This window comes from Diorhabda carinulata, chromosome 4 (genome assembly GCF_026250575.1).
Source record: "Diorhabda carinulata isolate Delta chromosome 4, icDioCari1.1, whole genome shotgun sequence".
NCBI lineage: Eukaryota > Metazoa > Arthropoda > Insecta > Coleoptera > Chrysomelidae > Diorhabda > Diorhabda carinulata.
Genome location: NC_079463.1, coordinates 30,507,466 through 30,535,169, shown reverse-complemented (window position 1 = coordinate 30,535,169; position 27,704 = coordinate 30,507,466). Strand labels below are relative to the sequence as shown.

General features: G+C 33.9%; 3 protein-coding genes across 3 annotated transcripts; all 3 read left to right on the top strand.

Moving 5' to 3' along the window:
- Positions 1-1,223: 1,223 nt before the first annotated feature.
- LOC130893230 (uncharacterized) lies at positions 1,224-7,276 on the top strand. Its single transcript, XM_057799151.1, has 4 exons — positions 1,224-1,301; positions 3,092-3,370; positions 4,061-4,183; positions 6,838-7,276. The coding sequence occupies exons 2-4, from the start codon at positions 3,140-3,142 to the stop codon at positions 7,195-7,197; spliced, it is 714 nt and encodes a 237-aa protein (XP_057655134.1). The 5' UTR covers positions 1,224-1,301; positions 3,092-3,139; the 3' UTR covers positions 7,198-7,276.
- A 5,724-nt stretch (positions 7,277-13,000) lies between these two features.
- On the top strand, positions 13,001-19,839 carry LOC130893229 (uncharacterized). Its single transcript, XM_057799150.1, has 4 exons — positions 13,001-13,044; positions 15,310-15,513; positions 16,446-16,571; positions 18,363-19,839. Exons 2-4 carry the CDS (start codon positions 15,358-15,360, stop codon positions 18,738-18,740), a joined length of 660 nt encoding a protein of 219 aa, XP_057655133.1. The 5' UTR covers positions 13,001-13,044; positions 15,310-15,357; the 3' UTR covers positions 18,741-19,839.
- A 3,296-nt stretch (positions 19,840-23,135) lies between these two features.
- LOC130893228 (uncharacterized) lies at positions 23,136-27,295 on the top strand. Its single transcript, XM_057799149.1, has 4 exons — positions 23,136-23,211; positions 24,524-24,702; positions 24,759-24,884; positions 26,893-27,295. The coding sequence occupies exons 2-4, from the start codon at positions 24,541-24,543 to the stop codon at positions 27,241-27,243; spliced, it is 639 nt and encodes a 212-aa protein (XP_057655132.1). The 5' UTR covers positions 23,136-23,211; positions 24,524-24,540; the 3' UTR covers positions 27,244-27,295.
- The last annotated feature ends 409 nt before the right edge of the window (positions 27,296-27,704 follow it).

The window sequence follows — 27,704 nt, the reverse complement described above, 5'->3', positions numbered from 1 at the left end:
ATAAAAATTTTGTGTTAATTGAATAATTCTTAAGATATTTAAACATTATTTTTATACAATATAACTTGCCACTTAAAGAAAACTTATACTACATCACTTGAATGTCAGTACCGTGTCATGTCCATTCCTAGAATTTACCGATAAATTATTAATTTTTTTTGTCGTAACAAATGATTTAAACTAATTACCTTATAAATTCTAATGTTTATGATCAAACTGAGGAAAATTGATGCACTTGTTGTTTAATATCTTAAGTTACCATGTCAGTACCGTGGATAAATGAGTCAGTACCGTGGAACTCAAAATCCGACATTTGTGTCTTGCTCGTGATACTTTGAAGTTGTAGTAAATTCCTCTTAGAGTTTTATTTTTACAGTAAAATAGATAGATAAAATAGATAGATAAAAAAGTTAGAAAAGTTAAATTTTAAAATCTTGAAATTTTGAATACAAAAAATCACAGTTAGAACGGAATCACCCATATATTTATATGAACTACATCGATAATTATTAAAATACTTAATAAATACAAATTGCACATGCTCATACATATAATACATGAATTATAACGTACCTTGCAACCACGTGTTTGTTAGATGTTCCGGCAATATCATCTACACCTCTTTCTGCCATAGTTATTTGAAAATACTTTCAGTTCATTTTAGCGGAACACAATGATAAAAATTAAAACTTCACAATAACAATATTAATTATTGATATTTATAATAAAAACAGCAATATAAGTATGTTGACACTGACAAATTAGAAAGTTGCGCATCATAGGGTGCGCACCAAAAACGTAAAGAGGATAGATTTTACTCCTCACATTTTTCTCATACCGGGCCTCTTATATATGTAAATCGATTCTTAAGGAGTAAACTCCAAAAAAACAGAAATCGTAATTTCTACGTCTTAAAAATTCTATAGTTGGAAAAATACTGACGAACCTAGCATATTCCGGTCTTTTACACGTTTAGCACTGCAAATTTCTACCAGATCCGGGCAAAACCCTGACCGGACGTTTTCCCGGACCGTGTGTCTTCGGCCTTAGAGCTGTGGTTCCAAATAAGTAGAAACAATTTGCTACAAACACGGTTTTTTCCTATAATTTTAATTTTCAATTACAAATCTGTTAATTAACAGTAATAACTCACAAAATAATACATGTTTTATGTGTTTCCTTTCACACTTTTAATAACCAGGAAATTAGGAAATGATTCGTATATATATGGCAGTTAATAGGAAGAAAATTATCGTTTTAGTGAGAATTTTTTTCCGATTTCGGTGGGGTTCTTATAAACTGTAAGTAATAAATAATGTTGACTACCTCTATAAAACTTCACGTTTCAAAATACGTCAGTCGAGTCGATTGATATGTTACAAAATTTCTGAAACTGGAAAATGTTCGGAAAAATTAAAATGCTTGAAAATCGTTCATTATAACTTTATTTATTCATATTGTGTATAATTCTCAAATATAAAATGAACTCTACTTGAAATTTCATTCTTCTTATGGCTTTTGCGTTCAAAAATATCGGAATTTGAAGAAAGTTTCTGTCTTATTTTATTTGTAAAAGATTTCTCTACATATCATTCGACAACAGTCCAGTATTTCCGCTCAATTTCCATGCAATTAAATTTCATTTCTTGATGTATGAATTAGTTTTCTCTTATCAATTGCCAGGATTGCCACTTCGTTAATTTTTTCTTTAGAGCGATCCCATATGATTAGGAGTCGTTCTCTGAGATTATTTTCTTGTTACTTTTAATCAATCTTAGCCTCTACCTCATAATTTCATTTAGTTATTTATCTACTTTTATACTAATAGAACTTTCTTTATTTTAATACCCATTATAAAATTTTAATTTCTGTTACAAAGTGCCAACTCGTGATCGTGGTTGTCATGAAGTTTAGACAACTCGTGACGGAAGATTATAAAGCTCTATATTTGTAAATTTTTAAAATTACTTTCTCTATTGTACGAGGATGGTCACAGAAGTACCTGGCTTGACCCAGAGTTGGCAGATAGAAGTAGACAATCTATACAGCATGTGTTTCAAGCTCTAAATGAGGTGACGACTCCAGAAATGTTGAAAAAAATCCACAAAGCGGTGCTGGATGATTGTCGACTGAAAGTGAGCGAGCTAGCAGATATAGTAGGCATTTTAAAAAGTGTGGTATGTCTCATATTAACTGACAATTTGGACCCGAGGAAGCTGTGTGCAAGATGGGTGCCGCGTTTGCTCACAATGGAACAAAAACAGCGTCTTGAAGATGTTCCTATCGAGTGTTTGGCAATATTTCACTGAAATAAAGCCGAAAGAACAATCGAAACAATGGACTGAAAAGGGATAACCGGGTCCAATGAAGACAAAGACCGTTCCATCTGCAGGCAAGGTCATGGCGTTGGATAACTTCCTTTTTCAAGGACAAACTATCAATTATTACAGATTTAGATTCCTCGGATTATTTTCTGTTCCCAGACTTGAAAAAATGGTTCGGCGAGCAAAGATTTTTCAAAAATAGAGAGATCATAACGACAATTAATGGCTGTTTTTAGTAACTTGACGATTCTTATTATAAAAAGGGTATCGAACTTATTGAGCATCGCTGGGAAAAGTGTATGTAAAATTCCAGATTCAATTTTTGGATTTTCCAGCTTTACAAAGTGCACTAAATTCCTCTTGATCAATCCGTCACGTGTTTTACTATGTACTCGAACTACCTTTTCGTTTACCTGAAATATCTCGAATTGGCCCATCGTCACGATTTGTAGCGCAGCAATTTGTCTCATTTAAACGGTGATCGCAATATAGAAGCTTGGCTTTAATAAGCCCATTTATTGTTTTGAAAAATAGTATACTGAAATACGTTCTTTTGTTATTTAATAAGAAATACACACACAAATCAATTTATATGGAATCAATTTCCAATTGAAGTTCAAATACATATCCCTTCCTTTGGTTCTAGATTTGAAAAGGGGTCTAATTTATTACGTAGATGCTATTTAGTAAGACATAAATTTGTCGGAATTAGGTTATAATTTCATGTATAAAAAACTCCCCCATCGCATAAAATAAATATTTTGCAGGGTACCGAAAATCAAACATTATCATATTCAAATATAGACAAGAGAAAAATGGAAGAAACGGATATGATGCATCAAACAGATGCGGATGCAATGAACACTGAAGAAAAGGCTGTAATGGACAAATTGAATCAGATTGTAGAATGGTGGTTGAAGCCGTGTGAACAAAGGGGCATCGATATTTCGGACGAATTAAATAGCATACCGGATTGGAGACTGCTTGAAATGATTAATCAAGTACAACATAATTTAATAAGAGTGAATACTGTCAAAGATCAATGGGTGAATATTTTATTTTATGATATAAATCGTTAAAAAATCGATTTCTCTATAATATAATTTCGAAATAATACAATAGCTATGGAAATTACACTATGGAGAGATCTTTTATAGTATTATTTTGCTCCAGAAGTAGATATCTATGCTATTTATGATGATATTACTTGCAGAAAATTCTTTGTAGCCAAAGTTTAGATTACCGGTAACTTACTTACTTAATCCTAAAGCCTTTCTACCTTTTCAGGTGTAAAGTATTTGTTTCTTGGGCTTATCCTGTATTTGATTCTTAATTGTTTCTTTGGACTTACTTATCAGATATACTACAAACTGCTGGTAACTTATTCTTTCTAACTTTAGCCTCCACCTACTTAAATATTTATTGCAGTTAATCTTTTAAATCTTTTCTTTTGACATATTAATTCGATTATTTTTTATTTTTTTTCTTGATTACACCCTCTTAGTTAGTGGTGGATTTACAGCAGTTTGAGTTGGCTATAGCCTGAGACAGCACTTTGTACAAAAGTGTTTCATTTCGACTTACAAAACAAAAAAATGATCGTTCACAAAAAGAAGACGAATTTTACATACGAACCCATATCGAGCGGTCTTTAGTATTTTCATTACCACTGTTCTCATCGTCTGTAGAATTGATAAATATTTTGTGGTTCTTTGACTGACTTTGGTATATTTTAGGCTAATAGGACGTCCCAAAGAAAATTCGATGACATATTTACAGACAACACTTATCCTTTTTTACCAAAACTACCAAAAGAATACGGAAAAATGGTGCCTGACAGTTATTTTAAAAGTAAAAAGGTAACGATATAATAATATTGATAATAAGAATTAAAGTTTTGTTATTTTTGTCTCGAATATTCTGCTCCTGCTCAATTGTCTCTATTTTATCATGTCATTTGTCATTTGTCAAATTTAGTTAGTTTAGTTTAGTTTAGTCTTAGTTAAACTAGACAAAGCAGTTGTTTCATCTTGTTGAAGCCGCAATTAAGCTTCTGCTCCACTGTTGGCCTTAATTCCGATATAACTTGACAGTAAATTGACATATTTTTTCAATCAATACCGTAATTAAAGTAGGTAAATGATTATATTTGCATAGTTTTGCTTTTAATGTACTCCAAACTATTTCTATAGGATAAAACGCACAACAGTATGTATCTTGCAATTGCTATCAAGAACACAATTTTTTTTCAAATTATAACTAGCCTTAGTGTGTCTTAATATGTTCAAAACCCTACACAGAAGTGACTCTTAACATTTATAGTCATAATCAGTACGCAGTTTGTTATTAATTGTGTCCAATGTTATTACAAAAAAACAAATAAAGTCAAACACTGTTTGTCGAATAACATCTTTACACGCATCGTTGACTTTTACCAGTTTTCTATAGTGTTTAAAATACAAAATCCGATACGATAAATGATAAAATATGGAATTAATGTTAATTCTCAATCCGTTTAATAATTTTCTCGTCCTAGGCACTCAAACATGCATCTTTTGAATAGTTTGTATTACTATAACCTAAAATCCAACTTTAAGACGACGATAGATCAACTGCAACCCTCAATGTTTCCATGTTGTCTTCATTACGAATATTTCGACGATCCACTGAGCCCAGATACTAAAGATGATCAATCAAACTCCTAATTCTGAACCATTTATTAACAGTAAGACCTGGTTTACACGGTTAGAGTCGAATGGTTTAGCTGGAAATAGAATTGCTTGGTTCAGAACCTACCACCTCTACCACAATTTACCCAACGAGGTAACTGCTCTCTGTTCAGTTATGTGAAGAGTTTTTTGGTCCATTGTTTTGCTGGGCTTAGATAGAAACTAAAAACGGAGTGGATTGAAGAAGGGAAAATGCAGTTTGTAGGTTTATACCTAGACAATAAATGCTGGATAGAATATACGACAACATATGTAGCAGGGATCTAAAACTATTGCTTGTAGCCAAAAAGTTGAAGGTAACTTGATTTCGGAGGAGACAGCGGGTGTTTTTAGAACAACTATGTTTATTTGTAATGATTTCATAACATAATAAAAAACCAAACTTAACTGCTTTTAGCTTATCGTCAAGCTCCTTAAAATATCCATTAACTACCGACATCATCTCCTCATTGTTGGAAAATCTTTGACCACCGAGTCATTTAATCGAATGTGGCAACAGAAAATAATCCAAAGGGGCTAAATCTAGCAAAAAGGGTACAAGAAGTAGCAATTCAAACTTTAATTTATCAAATTAAGCCATTGCAATAAAGGATGTATGAGCTGGTGCATTGTCTTGATGAAACAACACTTTCTTCTCGGACTAATTCGGCTGTTTTTGCTTGATTTCTTCGCTCAAATGTTGCAATAAGTTCGCATAATACTTGCAGTTGAAAATTATCGTACGCGCATTCCATAAAACCGACGCTATGATCTTACCTGCATATGGAACGGTCTTTACCAGCTTTGGAGCCGGTTCTCCCTTTTCAGTCCATTGTTTTGATTGTTCTTACTTTCAGGAGTGTCGTGATGGACCCAAGTTTTATCTATGGTCATGAAACGACTCAAAAATTCGGGTCTATTTTTGTGAAACATTAAAGAAAACATCTTCACGACGTTGCTTTTGTTCCTTTGGTCAGCAAACTCGGCACCCATCTTGCGCAGTGCTTTCTCATGTCCAAATTTTCAGTTAATATGCGATGTACCGCACTTTTTTAAATACCTACTGTGTCTGATAGCTCGCGCACTTTCAGTCGAAGATCATCCACTACCGCTTTGTGGATATTCTTCAACATTTCTGGAGTCGTCACCTCATTTGGTCGACCAATGCAATGCTGGTCTTCGCTGGTCGTACGGCATTGTTTAAACTCTACTACCCAATATTTTACTGTTGTTAACGAAGGAGAATTTTCAAATTATTTTCCATATTTACAAATTCCCTGGAAACTTTCACTATTGATGGCTACCAAACTAATACTAAACAACGTAACGTAGCCTCTCCAAACTTGAATTATATGCTGTATAGCCTCCATCTATATGTCAGGTCAGGTACTTCTGGGACCATCCTGAGGAGAAAAATGTGGCTTTTTCACAAAGAAAAGTTGTCTTACACCTTAATAGAAATAGTGTCAACAATCATGGAAATTCAAAAGCACCGAGAGAACTTATCTTATAACAATGTTGTAGGAGTTACCAAGTGCCTCAAACAGGACTGAAGAGTCATCTTCAACACAGATCTGTATTCTTTTACATCTTCTACGGCGAGTTTGAGTAGCAAAGGACGCTCCAAGAATATCCATTATTTTTAATCAATATTCAATCGACACTTTAGGTTTTTCGTTAATTTGCTTTCTCAAATCATTTATTTCTTCTAATATGACCTCATGGGTTTTTTCAAAAAACTTTCAATTCAAATTAAAGCTGTCTAACAACAGCAACGGTCTTTGTATATTTAATTTATTTTGCAGTTAGCAGATCTGCTTAAAGATGCTTATCACAACTCTCTGATCTACGCAGCAGCTGTATCAATGCTCGCGAAAGAGAAGTATTCTAATCCGGCCGCAGAAAAAGTTTTCCATTACATGAAATTCGAAATAAAACAGTTGATATGCGAACTATATTCGTTTTGCGAAGATTCTAAAGTCGTGGTTACATCTAACGTATCTGCATCCGTCGTACCGCAAAATCTACAGGGATCAAGTCTGGATTTAACTCAACAGCTAATCAGAGAACACATTATCTTCAAGGAGTACATAAACTTCTTGCAGTATTTGGAACAATTGTTAATGTATATTAAGAATCATTTATTTCCAGCTAAAAGATTCTAAATTGTTATATTTTTAACCTCATCATGTAAACTTTTCCGTAATTTTCATTTTATTTTCAATAAATATTTTCATTGAATTATGAAGTTGTTTTATTGTAATGGTTTTCTAAAGTATGACAAACAATGAAAGTGCTAAACAAAATTATATTTAAATGCGATGTAGTTCAATATTCTTCATTATATTTTTGTACCTCGACTCCCCATCTTTTTATGTCTGCCTCCAACTCTTCTATCCTTTCCTTCTTTTGTCTTGGTTTATTCTCTTTCTCTTTTCTCCTGCCCTTAACAAATTTTTGAGTATTCTACAATTAATCATCAGGGAGGCAGGCTCCAACCATCTAATTCATTGGGCCCTAAATTGACAAGTAATTGATGGTTAATTCGAAACGGCCATTATTTCTTTATTTTTTTCTTTTCCAGATGGTATTCCTCCAAAAACTTTTTTTTTCAATATCTTTTCCCACGCCAGTTTATTTGCTTCTATAATATCAATAGATCAGTTTAATAGAGCACTTTTGGACGAAAAAATATTGAAGATTTCCACTAATATTGATTACATAGTGGGTATTTCATAAATAATTTGCAATTTCCAATGTTCAACAAGCTATTCAAGACCTTGGTAAAACGATTATTGGACACAAAGAATTCCATTTCAACATCTTCTTTGGATTCAAATTCTTTCCACGCAATAATCTTGCCATAGATCTAAATGAAAAATAATCAGACGGTGCAAGATCCGGACTAAATTCTGGATGTGGTAGGATTTCAATACCACCAAGTTCTTTGGTTCCGCGTAACTGTCGCAGCATGTGATTTAGTTTTTTCTTGTTGCAAGAGAACCTGCTTTTTAGAGCACAATCCTATAATTGGAGATTGTTGGTATATATGCACTATTGATCCGAAACGCATCCCTGTTGGATGCAGGAGACCCAGCATCAGGTCCGTTGGTATGCAAATGTGTGGTGCGGGGTTCTAGACAGACAAATAATTGGGTAATTTCATTTTATTGACACAATTAATGGGGAAAGATATTGAGACTTTTTAAGGAAGGAATTGATACTTCTTTCAGAATACATGACATGTTCATACAACATGATGGTTACCCGGAACATTATCCAACATATGTTCGGTATTTTTTGGATCAAATATTTTCCGACAGGTGGATAGGGCGTGGGGAGTTAACTTATTTGACCACCCAGATCTCCAGACCTAACTTACTCAGATTTTTAGTTATAAGACGGATTAAAAGATCTGGTTTTTACCAAGAGACGTACGACAAGAGATGATATGATTGGTAATACGAAGTATTTCAGAAATTGATACTGTCAGCGATGGATTTTATGTTGGGCGACATTTTGAACATCTAAGGGACCACTAGTGGTTAGTTATCTAATTTGTTAATTCCATCTGGCGGGAATCCATCCACCCAGAATAAATTTTTCGTTTCCATTTGTGTCAATTAACCTAAAAACGTTTGAAGAAAAAATTCTCGCCGTTTAAAATTTTTTTTTAAATATCTAGTGACATAAAAAATATATTGACATGCGACTTTCACTAATTTAAAGTTAATTCAGTTTTCCAGATTTACTGAAAAGATATACTAGGACTTGTGGAATGGAAAAAGAACACAATTTGCTGAAGAATTCGATTATTATATATAAAGTGCTATTTAATTGAGTTAATTATACAAAACTTTGCATTTTCAGTTTTATATTTTCAACGTAATGTAATCCGCTCCTGAAATATGGCCGACGGCCGTGTCGTAAAGAGAAAAGAAGTTTATTTTTGTTGGACCTCGAAATAAGGAATTGATAAGTATTTGAAAATAGTTATTTATGATCCAATGTACATTAAGTGATACTTTTACGCACGAGTATCACACAATATTTTATCTACGACCCCATTAAAAAATACTTTTTTTGAAAATAGAATTATAAACATATATTTGTAACTTTTTTTTGTATTATAACAATTTGTAAATATGCAATTATACAATAAAACATTTTCCTTGTATTTTTGATTTTTTTAGTGTTACACCATTGCAAAAATATCGCCATATGGCTCTATGTTTTTTTTGCTTGAGTTTCGGGAGGCAGATTTTGAGTTAATTGCACGCAATTTATGCAATTTAGGGTGGGACGCAATCAGATTCTTCTTCTATCTTTATTTAGCATATCATTCAGTGTTTTATCAATCAAAATTTGATAAATATTTTGCAAAAAAACGATGACCTTCCACACATTTCACATATTACCATTAGACGTTAAAATTGTCAATGCAGGAGCTAAATTTACCAGAAAATTTTAAATTGTGAATTGATAATAGAAATTTTTCACTTTTTTTATTTCAGACGGGCGTTATTTGTTGAAATATTTGATTTAATCAATAAAATGATTGGCCTTAAAACAGAAGTATATAACCTTTTGAGCCAGGAGAGCTAAAAATTAGAATTAACAAAATTTCAAAGTTTTTAAAACGCCACAAACTTATTTAGGTCCATACTCTTGTAATTTCTCTCCACTTCTTTCGGTTCCTTAATTTTTTTGTTGTACTTCTTTCCCTATTTCCCTCTGGTATCTTAAATACAACTCGTTTCAAGTGTATGTCTTCGTCCATTCGGTCTAAGTGACCTAGACTTTGTAATTTGGATCATAAATTGTTTTAAGTTTCAAACACTCTAAATTGTCATTTGGTAGATGGCTTCTTGCTTTAGTTTCAATTACATAACTGAAGCATTCTGTTTCATACGTCGAATTGTGGTATTTCTTTCAGAGTTATCCACTTTTGTTGCGATACTTACATAAATTTCTGGACCTCCGACTCCTCTAACTTGCCTTTCAACTCTGTAATTTTTCCATTTCACAAAGTTTTACTTTGTAAATTGATCAATTGCATTTCTGGAGATCCAATTTCAATTCCAAATGGATCATTGTAGAGTTCGTTACTATTAAAAGGATTTACTATGAATGCTAGAGTTTATTTTATATATTAAAAAAATTGATGATTTCCATTCCGAGTCCGTTCAGGCGTTCTACCCAACCGATTTGCTTCATTTTTTTTTTCAATGAAAGGTATTGATGCACAAATCAGTCATCAACCATCGGATTTCATCTAATTTTCACCATTCTCAAGTTATACTCAAATGCGATTTCCCCCTGTACAATACTTATGGGAGTTTTTCACATACACACGTTCTATCCTCAATATCTCAGGTTCTATTCAAGATAGAGACTTCGTTTTGATTGAAGAACCCTCGTTGAAACACCTTCTTTTTTTTGAGTTTTTGAACACTTAAATCGGTTGAGTTGGAGAGGAGCTAGGCGGGGACATTCAATGTGGAGTTATGGATTTTTGTAGGTTTTTGGCAATTTTTCTACATTCAAAGATCTATATCTCAGGTTCTACTATAGCTACAGAGTTCGTTTTGGTTGAAGAACCCTCGTTGAAACACCTTCTTTCTTTTGAGTTTTTGAACACTTAAATCGGTTGAGTTGGAGAGGAGCTAGGCGCGGACACTCAATATGGAGTTATGGATTTTTGTAGGTCTTTGGCTTTTTTTCTACATTCAAAGATCTATATCTCAGGTTCTACTATAGCTACAGAGTTCGTTTTGGTTGAAGAACCCTCGTTGAAACACCTTCTTTCTTTTGAGTTTTTGAACACTTAAATCGGTTGAGTTGGAGAGGAGCTAGGCGCGGACACTCAATATGGAGTTATGGATTTTTGTAGGTCTTTGGCTTTTTTTCTACATTCAAAGATCTATATCTCAGGTTCTACTATAGCTACAGAGTTCGTTTTGGTTGAAGAACCCTCGTTGAAACACCTTCTTTCTTTTGAGTTTTTGAACACTTAAATCGGTTGAGTTGGAGAGGAGCTAGGCGCGGACACTCAATATGGAGTTATGGATTTTTGTAGGTCTTTGGCTTTTTTTCTACATTCAAAGATCTATATCTCAGGTTCTACTATAGCTACAGAGTTCGTTTTGGTTGAAGAACCCTCGTTGAAACACCTTCTTTCTTTTGAGTTTTTGAACACTTAAATCGGTTGAGTTGGAGAGGAGCTAGGCGCGGACACTCAATATGGAGTTATGGATTTTTGTAGGTTTTTGGCTTTTTTTCTACATTCAAAGATCTATATCTCAGGTTCTAATATAGCTACAGAGTTCGTTTTGGTTTAAAAACACTCGCTAAAACACCTTCTTTCTTTTGAGTTTTTGAACACTTAAATCGGTTGAGTTGGAGAGGAGCTAGGCGGGGACATTCAATGTGGAGTTATGGATTTTTGTAGGTTTTTGGCAATTTTTCTACATTCAAAGATCTATATCTCAGGTTCTAATATAGCTACAGAGTTCGTTCTTTTCTATTATAATGATTTCTGATACTTATTTAATAGATTCGATGCGAGCGAAGCCGCGGGTAAAAGCTAGTTGGTTTTGAATTTCACTGTGATATCCACAATAAAGTAAAATTTTTGCAACCATTTGTCGTTGTTTAATTGAGGTTGATTGATGCCTTTTTCATTTGGGAATGTATTTATTCCATTCAAGCACAAAGAAAAACGTTTCAACACCTTTGGAACGTCATCAGACGGCGGAAGATTTGGCATTGGTTTTAAAGAATTGGGCTGTGAACGTCAGAAAAAAAGATGATACACAACTACAGTCAAATACAGACAAATATTATAAAGAAATGGAAGTTATTATTGACCCATTCAAAAGGAAAAAACGACGTTAAGTTCCGTAGAAATAATGGAAATGATAAATTTATGGAATGAAAATACCTCTGATGGGATGTAATGGAATTTCTATCACATAGCCGCAGTAAAATTAATGCTTTAGTGACTTTTTTGTATCGAAACAAGCAACGATGGTTTTGAAACAAATCGATTTCAATATAACCCTGTATTCAGCTTGCCAAGGTGGTTCAAGATTTGATAATGATAGAAAACAACGACGATAACGTTTGTCTTGTCAGTTTATCAAAAAAAAAATGATATCAAAAAGAGGCCCCAATATTAAAATCACTATATAATTCGTGTGTGGAACCGTGGGTGGAAATACGGAAATGATTACCGGTATGTTAATATGCCCATTGGAAGAACTACGATTCAAAATTGGTCAAAATCGTCTGCCGAAGCGATTAGCCTGAATACCAAAGAAAAAAAAATTACTAATCACTCCAATAGATCGACCGCAATTAACCGATTGTCAATTGCACATTTAAATAATATGTTTTTGCTTTGTATTTTTTCTATAATTAGCAAAAATGCTCTAAAATTTTATAACAATTTTCTCAGGTTTGCTGCTCATAGGTCTACGGCGTCGGTATGTTTCCAACAATTATCAATGTCCTTGGGCTTTTACTACTGAAAATAAAATGTTCTAAATTTAATTCTTATTCATTTTTGGTTTGATTTAAGCGAGTACGAGTAAAAAATATAGTTCATTACACGTCCAGAAATGGATTATTCCGTGCTTGCAAGACCGAAAATTCGTCACGCACGCACGGAGTGTGTGTACTTACAAGCTCGAGCGGAATTTATTAGAAAATTCCGAAAAATGATCGTAATTTGATTAATTTCGATTAGAAACATAAATGATTTATGTGGAAAATTTGATGTTAGTTTAATTTTTGTACCTTAGTTTCCCGGTCTAATAACAATTAAAGCGATTTGATTAATTTTCCTTTCAATTACTTAACATTAAATTATCGATATATACTACATGCTTTATCTTTAACACACTTTTAATACACCGTGTAATTAGAATACCACGTATATATAAAGCCGAAAATTGGGATAATACTAAAAAGATTCTGCAAATTCAGTTAATTTTTTCGAAAAAAAATTGGTAAGTAGAAATATTTGAGTTGTTAGTAATAGATATGGCGCTGAATAGATTAACATTCATTTACAAACAGTAATTTTTATGTTTTTAAATAAAAGAAATTTTAATTTTTTTGCAATAAATCTGACCGAAGAGCGAAAACGGCCAGTGACCGTTTTATGGTGGGTCCACACGATACAAACTTCCATAAAATTCTCTGAAGTCTGCGTATTTATCGTAGCTAAGAAATTTATATTTAGAAGACTGAAACTTTGGAAAAATGAAAGCCAGAAGTAATGAAAAGTCTGAACAGGCATTCTATACAAATGTTTGGTTAAAATTTTTTACTCCGACTCCATAGTCTGTACAGATATCTGTACGAACAAAAGTCTCTATCTGTGGACCCACCATTAAACAGATACAACGCGACGTGAACGACCAAACAGCCACAACTCGTTCTGAGCGTTAATATTTGCCAGAATCCGCTGTTTTGAGAGAGTCACTACACGACAATTTAAATGAAATATTACCCACTACCTAACCTAACCTAACCTAACCTAACCTAACTTCACCTAACCTAACATAACCTGGTTCTGGAGGGAGGAGATGGAAACGCATTATGCGCCCCAGGGGCGGATTTCTCCCTGCCTGGTAGTGTGGGGGACTCTCACCCTCCAAAACCGCCCCTTGTTTCCAATTCCTTGCTGGAACGTAGCATCTAGCACATGACGAAAATGGCTTCCTCATTCTTTGATGGTCCTTCTATCTTCTTCCTCTTTCATCTTTACATTTTTTGTAATTGAATGGACAATTTTGTCATAAAAATCTGTTATTGTAGTAATTTTTATCGTTTCGCATACATCGCATAAAATATTAGTACTTTTTCGTGTGTACGCACTCTAAAGGATGCATGCCCAGTTAGGAACTGCTTGAAAATGTAGATTAATTTCTTAACTTTACATTTGTACCAGATTCTGACATCAGGTATCAATTTTCTTCGTCCACTGGGCATCTGCTGTCTCCAATTCCCATTCCCATAAATTCAGCATATGATTTCTAACCTCTCCTTTTTTTCTCATTATTTTCGTATAAATCGCTTCTCTCTTTAGCCTTTAAGTGCCTAGGCGGGGTACCAGTGATGACCTGTGATGTAAAAGCTTCTAAAAACTAAACCAACATGAAAATTCCTTCAATTTGCTGCGAAATGCGGGAAAATATGATTTGATTTCAAGTGGAAAGTGATTGTGCATTTTTTGCATTGTAAAATATTGAGCCCTTAACTAATTCTGAACGTGGAGTAGGTAGCTCCACGTTCTAAAGTGGATAGCCGTGCAACGATCTTTCTGGAATTGGAGAAGCGTGCTTACGAATTAGGTAAAAGGATTCAAAAATGAATAAGGAAAGAAGAGTAAGAATTTTTGATCTTTTAAAGAAGTCCCTGGAGTGCCCAATAAGGGCATAATAAACTGTTAAGGAGCTGGATAAGTTCAGTTCTTTGGAAGCTGATCTCAGCGCAAAACAAGAGGAATTTAATTTTTTTAGATAAGGCGGTACTGTAACTCCAATTTCAAGGAATTTTTGGGTTCTGAAATTGAGTCGATAGTGTAGACAAATGATTCAATCCTTACTAAAATTGGGATTAGGCTAATTTTCCTAGAACTTGGCACAGTGATAGTTGGAAGCAATCCCAAAACTCCTATAACTCCGTTACAGCTACCCCTGAAGTATCCGAACGACTCAAAATTTATTTTTAAATGATAAAACTTTAGTATTAGACAGGAAAGATTAGATTTAATTGTGATTAGATATGGATCAGATCAGATCAGGATCGCTCCAAGAGAAACCACAGAAGTTTAGATAGGCGATGTCGCTTATAAGCAAAAGAAACAAGATAGGGCTTAGTACTAAGCCTTGGGGCACTCCACATTCTACTGGCTTGCAAAGAAGACATCGTTGTATCAACCCTTACAAGCTGACTTCTGTCGGTAAAGTATGACTTAAACCATTCGAGAGGTGCTCCCCTGAAACCGTAGTACTGCAACACAATCGAAAGCCTTAGACAAATCACAAAAAGATGTTGTAATAGAGTGATGGCTATTTAGGCTGGAGTTTATATTGAAACATAATATTAAACGCTCAGAATGCGTTGTAGCTTATTTATAATACTACCCGACGAGGTTGTCCAAATCGTGTTGTGTATGTTCTGAAAGACCCACAACGCCTTGTGGCTGTCTTCGGTCTTCAATCGTAACATATCCACTTTTTCTATTACGTCTTCTTATTTTAAAGTACTTAAAGCTTCTTACTGGTTTACTATTGAAGTGAATTTGGTTGGAAATGGGTATAGAAGAGTGGTGGAACAATCCTTGTCAGGTTGAGTCAGAAACAGAATCATTGTCTGGCACGAAGCCAATAGAAGAATGGAATGTACTTTCACTAATACATCAAGTGTACCAGTTAAAACAAAAAACAGAAAGAAATAAATCAGAATGGGTAAGAACGAATAGAATTCTCATATGTATAGTATTTTTAAGAGAATGTTATCGAAAAACTTTTGTAAACGAAGCTAAGACAGTTTAATAGTTGAAAGCTAGTCATCTTTGAGTGTATTCAAGATTTGTTACTAAAAGTTTCCGAAAATAACGAATCGAATTGAGAAATTTCACGAACAAAATAAATTTTACTTTTAGGAGTGTTGCTACTTAAGTTTTAATAAAAACAAACTGTTTATTCCGATTGAGGTACCTCCAAAACATGATTTGAACCATTTCCTCAGGAAAAACGTTGACCTCGCAATTTATTATCGATTTGCGGGGATAACAAGAAGTCATTGGGTGTCATACAAGGACGTGTACGGCGGATGACCCATCAATTCCATGTTTTAACTGTTGAAAAACGTTTTGTTTGAGTTGATGTATTTCTCTGATTTCTTCCAACACTTCTGGCGACTCATTTAGAATTGATCATTCCACATTTCTCTAATGGAACGGTGAGGACAAGTGACCATTTCTGTCGAAGGGCTTCGTGCGCTAAGCATTTTTTGTTAAATTAGAACGCGAGCAAATCTTTTTGACAGACAAATGTTCATGCAATATTGAACGTATGCGATTGAAACTAATGCCCAAGTATGACTCAATCCCACGGTATGTCACATGGAGAACTGGCAAAATCTGCTTGCGCACAGCATCGATGTTTTCTGACCGATTTTGAATAACCCACACGAAATTCATCCTGTAGCGCCCACGAATGAATTCGATGCTTCATCACCAAAAGTTGTGTAGGAATGTCAGTATTGACAGATTCACATCAGTGTTACCAAATCTCAAAATTTAAGTAGCGACGCTCGTAACACAAACATCATACATAGTTTTTTTGTATAACTGTCCTATTTTTATAATAAATAAAAGTTTTTCAATGAAATTTAGGCAATGAAAACATTCCAAAAACCCTTCGATGATTTATACAATGACGTGGAGTATGACTGGTTACCAAAGACTCCCAAAAATATGACTGAAAGCTTAGAAGATGGACGCAAGTTCGATGAACTACAGGTAATTACCCTTAAACGTATAATGTAGACCGCGGACAGTCTAAATCTACAAAATTCTGATACATATACGAGGTTCGACTGAAAATTTCCGATCTATTAAACAATCAATACAATTTTGTTTCATAATACTCAATTTTAACTATTCTAAAAATGAATCTTTAAGTTTAGGAAACAGGAAAAAGTCGCCATGATTAGATCTGATCAAAACGGTAGATGATCAATCGATTCGGGTAGCAATTCGTTAACTTTAGCAACGGATGGATGGATTATACAAAATATAAGTGTCGCTATAACTTTTCCGGCCAATAAAATCGTCTCTGCCTTTGTCTGACCAAATTCACTATTCTAAAACCTCTGTTTTGACTGTTTTTTTATGAATCGACTCAAAAAATTCGTATTATTTTACTTAAACCACGTTAATAAGTTTGGGAAATGCTATTTTGGTCAAAAGGGTTATTTTGATATGCCTGCAGCCTCTTTTCTACCTCTCTAACCTATCTCAATCTTTTATTTACTTAGGCGTATTGTCTTTCAAAAACTAATAGCAAATGATAGCTCTATTATATTGATTGATCTTCAGGTTAATCCCAGCCATGCAGGGGTACCTATAAAGTTTCCTATTCCTCGCCAAAATGAACCAGAACTTTTCAGATAACTCTTGTATAGTACGTCTTTTTTGAGTGCTGTTTTGGAAGATTTTTTATGCGAAATCCTACTTTTCAATACAATTTTCTATTGTCGTATCGTCCAATTTAATTTTGTCATAGTCGTTGTTATTGTGCCATATTTTTCCGGAAGAAACATTCGGGCTCTAAACAACCAAATGCACAGATCTTGGGTTCTATTAGTCAATTATGCACAGGCATTACCATGATGGGTTCGCCCAGCCACTCTTTTGAAAAGCGCGGTTGATATCTCTCAAAGTTTTACAAAAAAATATTCTAAAAACCCCCATTTAAGACTGATAATACTTAAACTTAAACTTCGCTAGTCCATAGATTGTTTTTCTTTATTGTTTTTAGGTCTTTAGCATAATGAAAATGGAAGTGGTGGTCGCAAAAAATTTTAGTTGTCTCATATGAATACTGTTGACCAATTATAAATTAATTTTACTTTTTTATCCATCATAGGAACAGCTCCAAATATTATCATCATCATCAGCGTTAATCTATCCAATCTATGAAGATCTCAATAAACACATCTTTGTCCATCCGTCATCAAGAGAATTTCTGATACTTCATAGAGAATAGGAAACATTGGAGTTTATAAAAGCAAATAAAAGTTAAAAGGCTGAAAAGGAGACAATGAAAACGTGTTCTAATTGTTTCTTTGCATCCTTTTATTACTCTTTTCATGTTGTAACTATTTCTCAATATTTTCCAACATTATACTCAGAAAAACTACGGACTATACAGGATCTCTCGAACTAAAATCTGTATTTGTTTTTTGTCAAGTACAACGTCATTTTCACAACATTGAATTCATTAATAACATTGAAAGTAAAACTTCACTAACAATCGATTACTAAAAAAACCAGTTTGATATTTTCCTAATAAATCTTCTGATAATTGAGATGATTATCTCTAATTGTCCGATACTCTTAATTACTTCCTTTTCTTATAAATTTATTATTTATACCAATATTCTAGCAAAAATTTCATTTAATTTTAATAATTCCTTCTGTTTCAAACATATCTACAATTAGTTTATTAATTAGCTTATTTTTATTTTCATTTTCGTTTAATGTGCTTTCGATTTCTTCTTCTGCTATTTATATTTTTCTTATTTTCAGCCTGAAAACTTGGTCAGTCAACTTTATCACGATTTTCTCATATATTCGGCAGCCATTACTTTCCTAGCTTACGAAGAAACCGCAGATCCTGGCGAAATTTTTCAGATTATACAATTCGAATTGGAAGTTTTTTTATGTACGTTTCAAAGATTTTTGAAAGATATAAACGTGAATTTCCCACCTCAAGTTCACGTAGACATTATACCAGAAGAATTGGATGGTACCAATCTAAACAGCGACGAGATAAATAAGAGAAATTTGATCATATACAGGGAGTATGTGAAGGGTTTGGATTATTTGATTGAAGTGCTGGAATATATCGATCATATGCATGGCGTCAAAATCCGTGAAAAGCTTACACAGAAAGTAGAAAACTAGGATGTATCTTATACATTCTGTTCAATTTAAGTTAAGTTCTAATTGTAGTCAGAAATGCTATTTTCCAGTTTTCTGTAAACTGGAAACAAAAAATTAATTCCAATAATTATTCAATACTATCGCAAGAGCTTCGAAAATAATCGATTATTTCACCATTAAAGAAGCGTAATAAGTCAGAATTTCATAACAGCTTCGATTATAATCGATTGTTTCATGAATATATAGACGTAAACAGTTATAATATCAAAAAACAACGTAAACAATCGATTGTTTTATAACTATCGAGGCGTAATCAGTTGTGATATTGCAAGAGCTTCGAAAATAATCGATTATTTCATCATTAAAAAAGCGTAATAAGTCAGAATTTCATAACAGCTTCGATTATAATCGATTGTTTCATGAATATTGAGACGTAATCAGTTATAATATCAAAAAACAACGAAAAAAAAACGATCATTTCATTATTAAAAAAGCGGAATAAGTCAGTATTTCATAACAGCTTCGATTATAATCGATTGTTTCATGAATATCGAGACGTACTCAGTTGTGATATTGCAAGAACTTCGAAATTAATCCATTTTAAAAGGAAATAAATGTAATCAGTTATTATATCGAAAGAACGACGAGAACAATCGATTGTTTTACGAATATAGACGCGTATAAAAGCTTCGAAAATGATCGATTTCATAAAAAATACACGTAATCAGTTGTAATATCGAAAAAAAGAGAACAATCGATTACTTTAAGAGTTTAGAGACGTAATTAGTTATAATATCACAAGAGCTTCACAAATAATCGATTATTTCACCAACAAAAAAGCGTGATAAGACAGAATTTTGTAACAACCTCGAATATAATCGATTGCTTCATGAGTATTGAGACGTTACCCCAAGAAATTAATATTATTAATATTGCTTAAAATAAAACTTGAAGCTATTAGGAAGCGATTCATTACGATTTTAAGGCGTTTTCTGACTTTTTGAGAAATTTGAAAAAGTAGTTGATACCTAAACAAACTTTTTTGGAGTAATTAAAAATTGAAATATCATAATCAATATTGTATATTTACTATTACATAAAATTAAAGAATTATTCGTAACGCATGTTTAATTTCACCCAAATATTCCTAAAATAAGAAAAAAGTTTGATGAGGCTAAGCTTGATTTGGTTCCTGTTAATTTTATCAAGCCTACAGCACTTAGACATGAAAACTTATCAAGTAGTATGTCAGCAAGAAAAATAAGTGGAATTGGAGGGAAAGATACACTTAAGAACGAACAGCACAACTTTGATTCGATCGTTTTAATAGTGGAGATTTGTCACTTAAAGATCATTCACGCGCTGGTGGAATATTGAGGTAACAAGGGAAGTAGTAGATTTCCAATCTAGTGCCCCTTAAACTTTATAAAGATACCATTCATTCGAAATCATTAGATATAGTATGTTACCACACGAATTGACCGAGATTCTTGCTCCTTGCCCAGCTGAAAAAAGATTGTTGAGTCACATTATTACTTGTGATCACAATTGAGTTTATCTAAACTACCCGAACATGGGATATCAATGAACAATTACCAGTTTCTCCAGCCACATCCAGCATTTAGTCCGGAATTTACACTGTCAGATTACCATTCATTTAAATCCATGGAGAAATTTATGCATGGGAGAAATTGCATCCAAAGGAGATGTTGAAGATTCAGTGCGACAATTTCTTGCATCTTCCCCTCTTTAATATTTCCATCAGTTCAAAGATAAAGTGAATATTGCAAATAAATAAAGATAACTTGTTTCCGATATGTCTGATATCTCCAAATTGTTCAATATCTTTTCCAAAACATGTGCTTACTTGAATCAGTTCTAAAGTAACTGAGAAGAAACCATGAGCTATCAACTAGTAAATCTTGACCCCCGGGGGAAGCGTATTTCGCCACTCGAATTAACCGAGATTCAAGCGAAACAGCTCCTTGCCCTGCTGGAAAATGATTGAGACGCATATCGGATATCAATGAACAATTACCAGAACCCGCCGCAAAGAGATGTTGATTCCAGTCTTGTTGTACGTTTGGTAGAATTATGAAGACTTAATGGGTTCTCTTAAAACAAGAAATTTCTAATCCACATACTATGCAGGCTACCTGGAATAAGATCGAAGAACTTGGTGGTATAAACCTTCTGCCACATCCAACATTTAGTCCGGAATTTGCACTGTCAGATTACCATTCATTTAAATCCATGGAGAAATTTATGCATGGGAGAAATTGCATCCTAAGGAGATGTTGAAGATTCAGTGCGACAATTTCTTGCATCTTCTCCTCTTTAATAATTCCATCAGTTCAAAGACAAAGTGGATATTGCAAATAAATAAGAATTTGTTTCCAATATGCCTAATACCTCCAAATGGGTTAATAATGTCTTTTCCAATACATGGCTCACTAAATCAGTTTTAAGGTAACTGAGAAGAAACTATGGGCTCTCAACTAGTAAGTTTTGACCCCCGGGGGGTTATGAGGGCTAATTACAAATAATAAATGAACTGAGTTGGGTTAATATCAATTGCAACCACTGCCATACAACGAAAAGAACCAAGTGTAGCTATAAATGTCTCAATAGCGCTGCTAAAAACGATGGTGCGCCCCGTATGGATCGTAACCTTAAAGTAAAAACGGTGATCACGTGACTAATACGTCAGCACCAATATTCATATGAATTATGGAGAGTAGAGGTAAGCAGGAGTATCTCTTATGGGAGAAAAGTTGAAAGAGACTCACCAAAACAGTTCTAATGGAAAGTGAAATTAAACAGTTATATATTTTATACTAATAATGTCTGGCGCTGTTTTTTAAATCTTTCCACTTGCTACTAAAGCCCCACCTTAATTTGCTTCCTTTCAACGGGCACATTTTGATACGCTGAAATGGTTTTAGACACCTCTACAGTCCATAATATGAATCAAATCAAAATTTTCTCAACTGAGTAGAAATAATCGTTATGACTAATATTCCAGAGATCGGTCTCTCACGAATTGGTAATTAAAAAAGAAATTAAGCTTTTTTAACTGTTTATATTTTATTTATATGGTTAACACCAACAAATCTAGAAAAATTCTTGATAAAAATATCGATATATTTGGCGAATAAGTTACAAAATCCAAAATTAATTTAACTGAATCAAAATTATACTTGATAAACTGATTTCACACTTAAAGTTGATAGCAGAATATTTGACTAAGTCGGTGGAATTGTAGCAGTAAATCTTGCTCGTCCGACTCGGAATCTGTGCTGTCTTTACCAAAATTTATTACCACTGACTCAATCCTAATTTTATTTAAAGTGTGACCTGACTTAAATCTTAAGATTAAAAACATGGGACTATATTTTTTTCATATTTTATTTACTTACTTTGTTCATACATGTAAAGTATTCCCTACATACATTTAGGTTCCCTCTGGTACATCCTCTGTTTTTTGTTTTAATCGAGGTGTCTACAAAATTCTTAAGAGGAGGTAAATCTTTGATAACTCCTCAATAACAAATATTAAACATCTAGAATCTATTATACACAAGTATTAACGCACAAAAAAAGTATCAAAAATCAAAAGTATATCACGTTTTATATTTGAAATTTGAACGAGACGGAAACTGATCTAAATCTCGTTCTGGATTAGTATCCTCAATCAACTGATAGGTGATCTACCTGAACCTAGGTTAAAGTTTCCGAAAAACTCTATAGTTTGACTTCTATTGATCTCTAGCAGATGAAACGACCTTTGTCTTTTTGGTTTGGTACCCGTTTCTCCTTTAGACTTGTTTTTATCATTTCTTTTATCACATGTTGCATCTATGTTTAAGAAACGTTGCAAAAATAATTCTTTGTTGTTGCTAAAATTTATAAACCCTCAACTGAAATGCTGTTCGTTCCATTTTGTTCAGAAACGATTCATGGAAAGCCTTTACAATGTCTGAAATCGACAACTTATTTGATCGTTATTATGATGGTTGTCTTACAAATACTAAACAACTCCTTCAAACTTGAAATATATAATCTAGACTTTATGTACTGTCTAATACTGGGTACTTATGAAACCACCCTCGTAAGTTAATTGGAGTATATCATGTTTTAAATTTGAAATTTGAACGTGACGTTCGGAAACTGATCTAAATCTCTTTCTGAGTTAGTTAATAGTTCAGAAGCGATTCATGAAAAGCCTTTACAATGTCTGAAATCGACAACTTATTTGATCGTCTTGGTAACTCACCTCGTAACCACCCTCGTAAGTTAATTGGATTCGTTTTTATTATCGTTTTATTGAAAATTAATTATTTTAGGAAACAATAGTCAATATTTAACATGCTTTATCATTGTCACGTCATTAATGAAGTGACTAATTAGTTCGATTATACTATATAAAATCAAAGGTCACAAATTTGAGCTCAATTTTGAATTAACAGCAACATCCTTCAGCTTAGAAATCGTAAGTACAGACAAACTTGTAATTATAACAATTTTTTCAAAATCCAATAAATTTTTGTGATATTCTAGCAAATTTTCATCATTTCTCTAACTTTATTATTGTTTTTTTTTACAAATTCTAACATAACATTCCGGTTTTTTCGAAATATCTGGAAAGATCACTGATTATTTGCCCGAACTACTGTCCTCTTCTACAATCTGAAAACGTAGGAAGATTTTGATAAACCAAGACAAACTATTGAATAGAGAAAGCATATTTTCAAATGTATTTAAGTCTGGGCTACGCACTGGCCAATCCAGAGCGGCAATTTCGACATCCTGTAAATACTGTCGTACGGAACTGGCGTTGGAAACGACGTGATTCCTCAAAATTTCTCTTATATATCGGTTCACCGTTAATGCAGTAGATAGGAACTGTTATTTTCAATGAAAACTAACTCGGTTTTTATTTTCATTGAAATCCCCACCGAACTATCCAAAAGTTACGTTTTCTTTTAGGCAACACCTCGTGTATCTTTCTCCAGGTCTTCTGTAGACTCGTTCTCTTATACAACTACCATGTAGACCCATTGTTCTCTAGCAAATCGTAGATGGACTGCTGGTTAATTTGGAACCAGTAGCTGGCATTTTTTGCACAAGATTCGCTGCCTCAAGTCTTCTTCTGACTTCGCGGACGCTCCTCGCGTTTCTCTAAGCTCTTGTTGGACACCAATGAGAGCTCAATTTCTCATCAATGTACTCGGTCATCTCTCTCGGATGTGAACTTTTTTCTTCCGCAACCGCGTTTTAGGTGAAGGTCTCTGGAACAGCAGCAGACTGGCTTATGTTCAACACACTGGCCATTTCTTGGTGATTTAAGCCTTGGAGGATATGTTTATGATTAGGAAGAACTACAATATTTTATATCATATATATTTATATCAATTGCGTGTTCAGTTTTTTTGTCAAAATCATTTTATAACAATTGTGGAATTGTTATAAAAAATTTAGAATTGCGAGAAATTCTGCCAGATTACCTAGGCAATAGTTCCCAATTTGTTTCACGGACTGAACTTTCTCAAAATAGTGAGCTCTTGTCATCCTTTACCCATCTGAGTTGTTTCTTTATCTTCCGCGTATATCACGGCTCTTCCTTGGTTTTCCAAACATGTCCAAAGATAGATAGTTATCCAATCTACACGGTATTCATCCAGTTAAGAGCTTCTACTTTATTTTAATGATTCACAGTATCCGGCAGAGCTCAGTATTCTACCCTATACTCGTTTTGAGCTTGTCTATCTAATTGTAATAATGTTCGATTAATATTTATTCAGGTACTGCCGCGATCAAAATGAACTCTGATGAATGGTGGCATAATCCATGTGGTCCATACACTTTGGTAGATACACCTTCGAATGTGGACGTAATCGAATTTTCTCAGATGGACTTGTATAAACTATTAGAACATTATCGAGATTGTAGAAGTAAGGCTTATGATACCTTCGGTAGTTGGGTAAGTTACTATAAGAGGATTTATTGACTGATGTCCAATGGGTCTATTATTTTTAGACTCTTAGAAGAGCGCCTACTTTAACAGATTATTATACTGGTTTCGAAACATATCCATGGCTTCCCGATGTGCCCAATTTAATGATTACTTATTTTGCCGATAAACGTTTGTTTAAAGATGTGAAGGTATGTAGCTTGATAGCTATTTTCTTTGTTTTATTTTCCGCACACCAAATCAGTATTTGTGGCTAAAATAAGAATTGTTTCTTGTATATTCTTCGTCAACATAAATTAATATCAACAAATCCACAACAGCAAAAACTTAAGAACGATAAGTGATTTAGTTTCATATCAATATAGTTATCAAACAGAATATGGTGAGCTATGCCTGGTCAAGACGAAGCCAGGGAAAGCCTAAGCAATTTCCTTAGGGTAACTGTCGCTAGAGGCATTAACCTATTCTCAAGCTTTAAATTGTTGTTATGTACTGTTTGCTCAAACTTATGAAGTGAGACTTGAATCAAGTAGACCATTATTGATAAACAGGATGTAGGCTGTAGGATGAAATAAACGTCGAGTTAATCTAAGCTTTGGATATACTACGAAAGCCTTTTGCGACTTAAGACACCAAGACGGTTATTATAGAAGACAGGATCTGTCAAGGAGTGTGGAACAAATCACTAGCTTCGGAAATGAATCTCGTCGACAACCGGTTAGTGCTTTGCGCGCGATTATAAAGTTCTGACTCAGTTATAAATTGGAATTAGCTCTCCCTTTTACTTATGTGTAAATTTTGGCTCACTTGGATTTATTTGACTATTTTTCATAGCTGAAGATGTTGCCGTTGAGTATCATCATGCTTAGCCAGGTCGTAGATAATTTTTATCGGTTTCCTAACGGGCCAGTTTTTCAATATTCATATTCCAGAATGTATCAATTTTGTGATAACGTATAGCCCGAAATAAACAGTACCAGTGTGAGCTGGTGCATTATCTTGATGAAACAACACTTTCTTCTTAGCCAAATGCAGCCGTTTTTGCTTGATTCATTCGCACAAACGTTGCAATATTTTCCTTTTTCAAGATAGACATTGAAAATTATTCAACACGCATACCAAAAAACCGACGCCATGACGTTGCCTGTAGATGGAACCGTCTTCGCCTTCTTTGGAGCCGGTTCTCCCTTTTGAATCCATTGTTTTAGTTTCATTGAAAGCAAACGTGGCACCCACACACTTTCAGTTAACGATCATCCAGTACAGTTTTGTGGATTTTCTTCAAAATATCTAGAGTCGTCATCTCATTTGGTCGACCACTAGGATGCTGGTCTTCGCAGGTCGTACGGCTTCGTTTAAGCTTTGCTACCAATATTTTACTTCAGCCTGATTCAGAGTAGAATCTAGTTTAGCTTCTATAGTGGTTGGGCTAATACTTATTAAATAACTATTTATGGCTGCCAAACAAATTCTCAACAACCAGGTGTCTTCAAACTTGAAAAATATGCTCTATAGATTTTAATACAATGGTATTTTTCAAGCAATTACCACCATCTCTAGGTCAGGCCAGGTTCTTCAGGGACTATTCTCGTAAACCAATCAATAAGTAGAGTCTAATTGTTAAAATGGTGTAGAAGAGAAAGCGTTTCTGATAGAGCATTATACGGAATCGGCCGACGTAATGGTGCAAGTGAAGACGTTCCAGGATAGTTAACAACAACCATGTGCTAGACAAGGACAACCTTGTATTCTAAGAGGAACTTCCATGCAGAGAATCCCGATGGAACAGTGTCATTTCGAGACCAAATTTTCCAGTAGAATGGGGCAACTCATCATATATATTGCTGCTGCAATTCGTCAATTTCTTCACGAACTTTTCACGAGTACCCGTTTTACTGACTTATCCTTCACATTCTCCAGACCTCACACCTCCATACATTTGGGGCATGGCTAAAACTACCGTTTCAAATGGGCACCACAGAGCCTTCTTCGTGGACCTGAGATAACATGACGAGAATTTTGGAATATCGATATTGAGTCTGTCTTGAGCACATTTAGAACATGTAATGAAGTATCAATAATATTTATTCCTTAAAACAATGAAATAATTACAAAGTCAGTACTTACTGTTTATCCCGGGTTGAACTGTGTAATTAGAATAAAGGATCTTTAATTAACTTAACTGACTATTATTTTCAGCTGGAAGTACTGATCAGCAAGTTCTACCAACATTTCCAAATTTATGCGGCGGCTCTTACTTTCCTAGCTAGTGAGGAGAATGTTCAAGGAACCGATCAAGTTTTCCAATTCAAATCAGTTGAGCTACAGAAGGCGTTGTGTTGGCACAGCAGACTCATGAAAGTTAATAAAATCAATTTCCTACCGCCTCCGCGCAAAACTATCATCCCAACAGAGTTATATCCATTCAAACTGAATTTAGAAGGAAGATTCAATAGAGAATATATCATTTACACGAATTATATCAACATATTGGATTATTTCGTTCAGGTTCTGGAATATTTTACTAAAACGACTCATTTCTTTGTATGAATAACTTTTCAAAATGTCACATTTCGGTAAAATTATATAATATACTTAAAAATATTAGTTTTTCGTTGACCCGCAAACTAGAAATGTGAATATGCGAATCATTTTTACGTCAAGACGACAACGACATTTTCAGTGATTTTTGACATCAACAAAAGTCTGAATACCCAGGGAAATTGAGTTTAGACAGTTGGTAACACTTCGCAATACTGTCAAATCAACATTGTATTTATTTGTTTACACTTATTTCATACCATTTATTTCGTTATATCATTGTTGATTCAGTGGAAACTGTCAGCATGTAATAGCCTTGGTAATTACTCGGTTTCTCGTTCTAAACACGGTGATTCATTAAATTAATTCTGGAGTTTATTTCTGAAAAGTAACAGAAACGTATATTCATAATGTAGTTTAGGTCTAAGGAATCAAATCATAAATATGAACATTCCTTTCAAATCAATCTA

What these genes read in the sequence shown, in the direction of transcription:
- LOC130893230 (XM_057799151.1), top strand. Translation starts at nt 3,140, where the DNA reads ATGGAAGAAACGGATATGATGCATCAAACAGATGCGGATGCAATGAAC. An exon ending in ATACTGTCAAAGATCAATGG is followed by an intron (nt 3,371 to 4,060) that starts GTGAATATTTTA and finishes GGTATATTTTAG; the next exon opens with GCTAATAGGACGTCCCAAAG. An exon ending in GTTATTTTAAAAGTAAAAAG is followed by an intron (nt 4,184 to 6,837) that starts GTAACGATATAA and finishes TTTATTTTGCAG; the next exon opens with TTAGCAGATCTGCTTAAAGA.
- LOC130893229 (XM_057799150.1), top strand. Translation starts at nt 15,358, where the DNA reads ATGGGTATAGAAGAGTGGTGGAACAATCCTTGTCAGGTTGAGTCAGAA. An exon ending in AAAGAAATAAATCAGAATGG is followed by an intron (nt 15,514 to 16,445) that starts GTAAGAACGAAT and finishes AATGAAATTTAG; the next exon opens with GCAATGAAAACATTCCAAAA. An exon ending in GCAAGTTCGATGAACTACAG is followed by an intron (nt 16,572 to 18,362) that starts GTAATTACCCTT and finishes TCTTATTTTCAG; the next exon opens with CCTGAAAACTTGGTCAGTCA.
- LOC130893228 (XM_057799149.1), top strand. Translation starts at nt 24,541, where the DNA reads ATGAACTCTGATGAATGGTGGCATAATCCATGTGGTCCATACACTTTG. An exon ending in ATGATACCTTCGGTAGTTGG is followed by an intron (nt 24,703 to 24,758) that starts GTAAGTTACTAT and finishes TATTATTTTTAG; the next exon opens with ACTCTTAGAAGAGCGCCTAC. An exon ending in GTTTGTTTAAAGATGTGAAG is followed by an intron (nt 24,885 to 26,892) that starts GTATGTAGCTTG and finishes TATTATTTTCAG; the next exon opens with CTGGAAGTACTGATCAGCAA.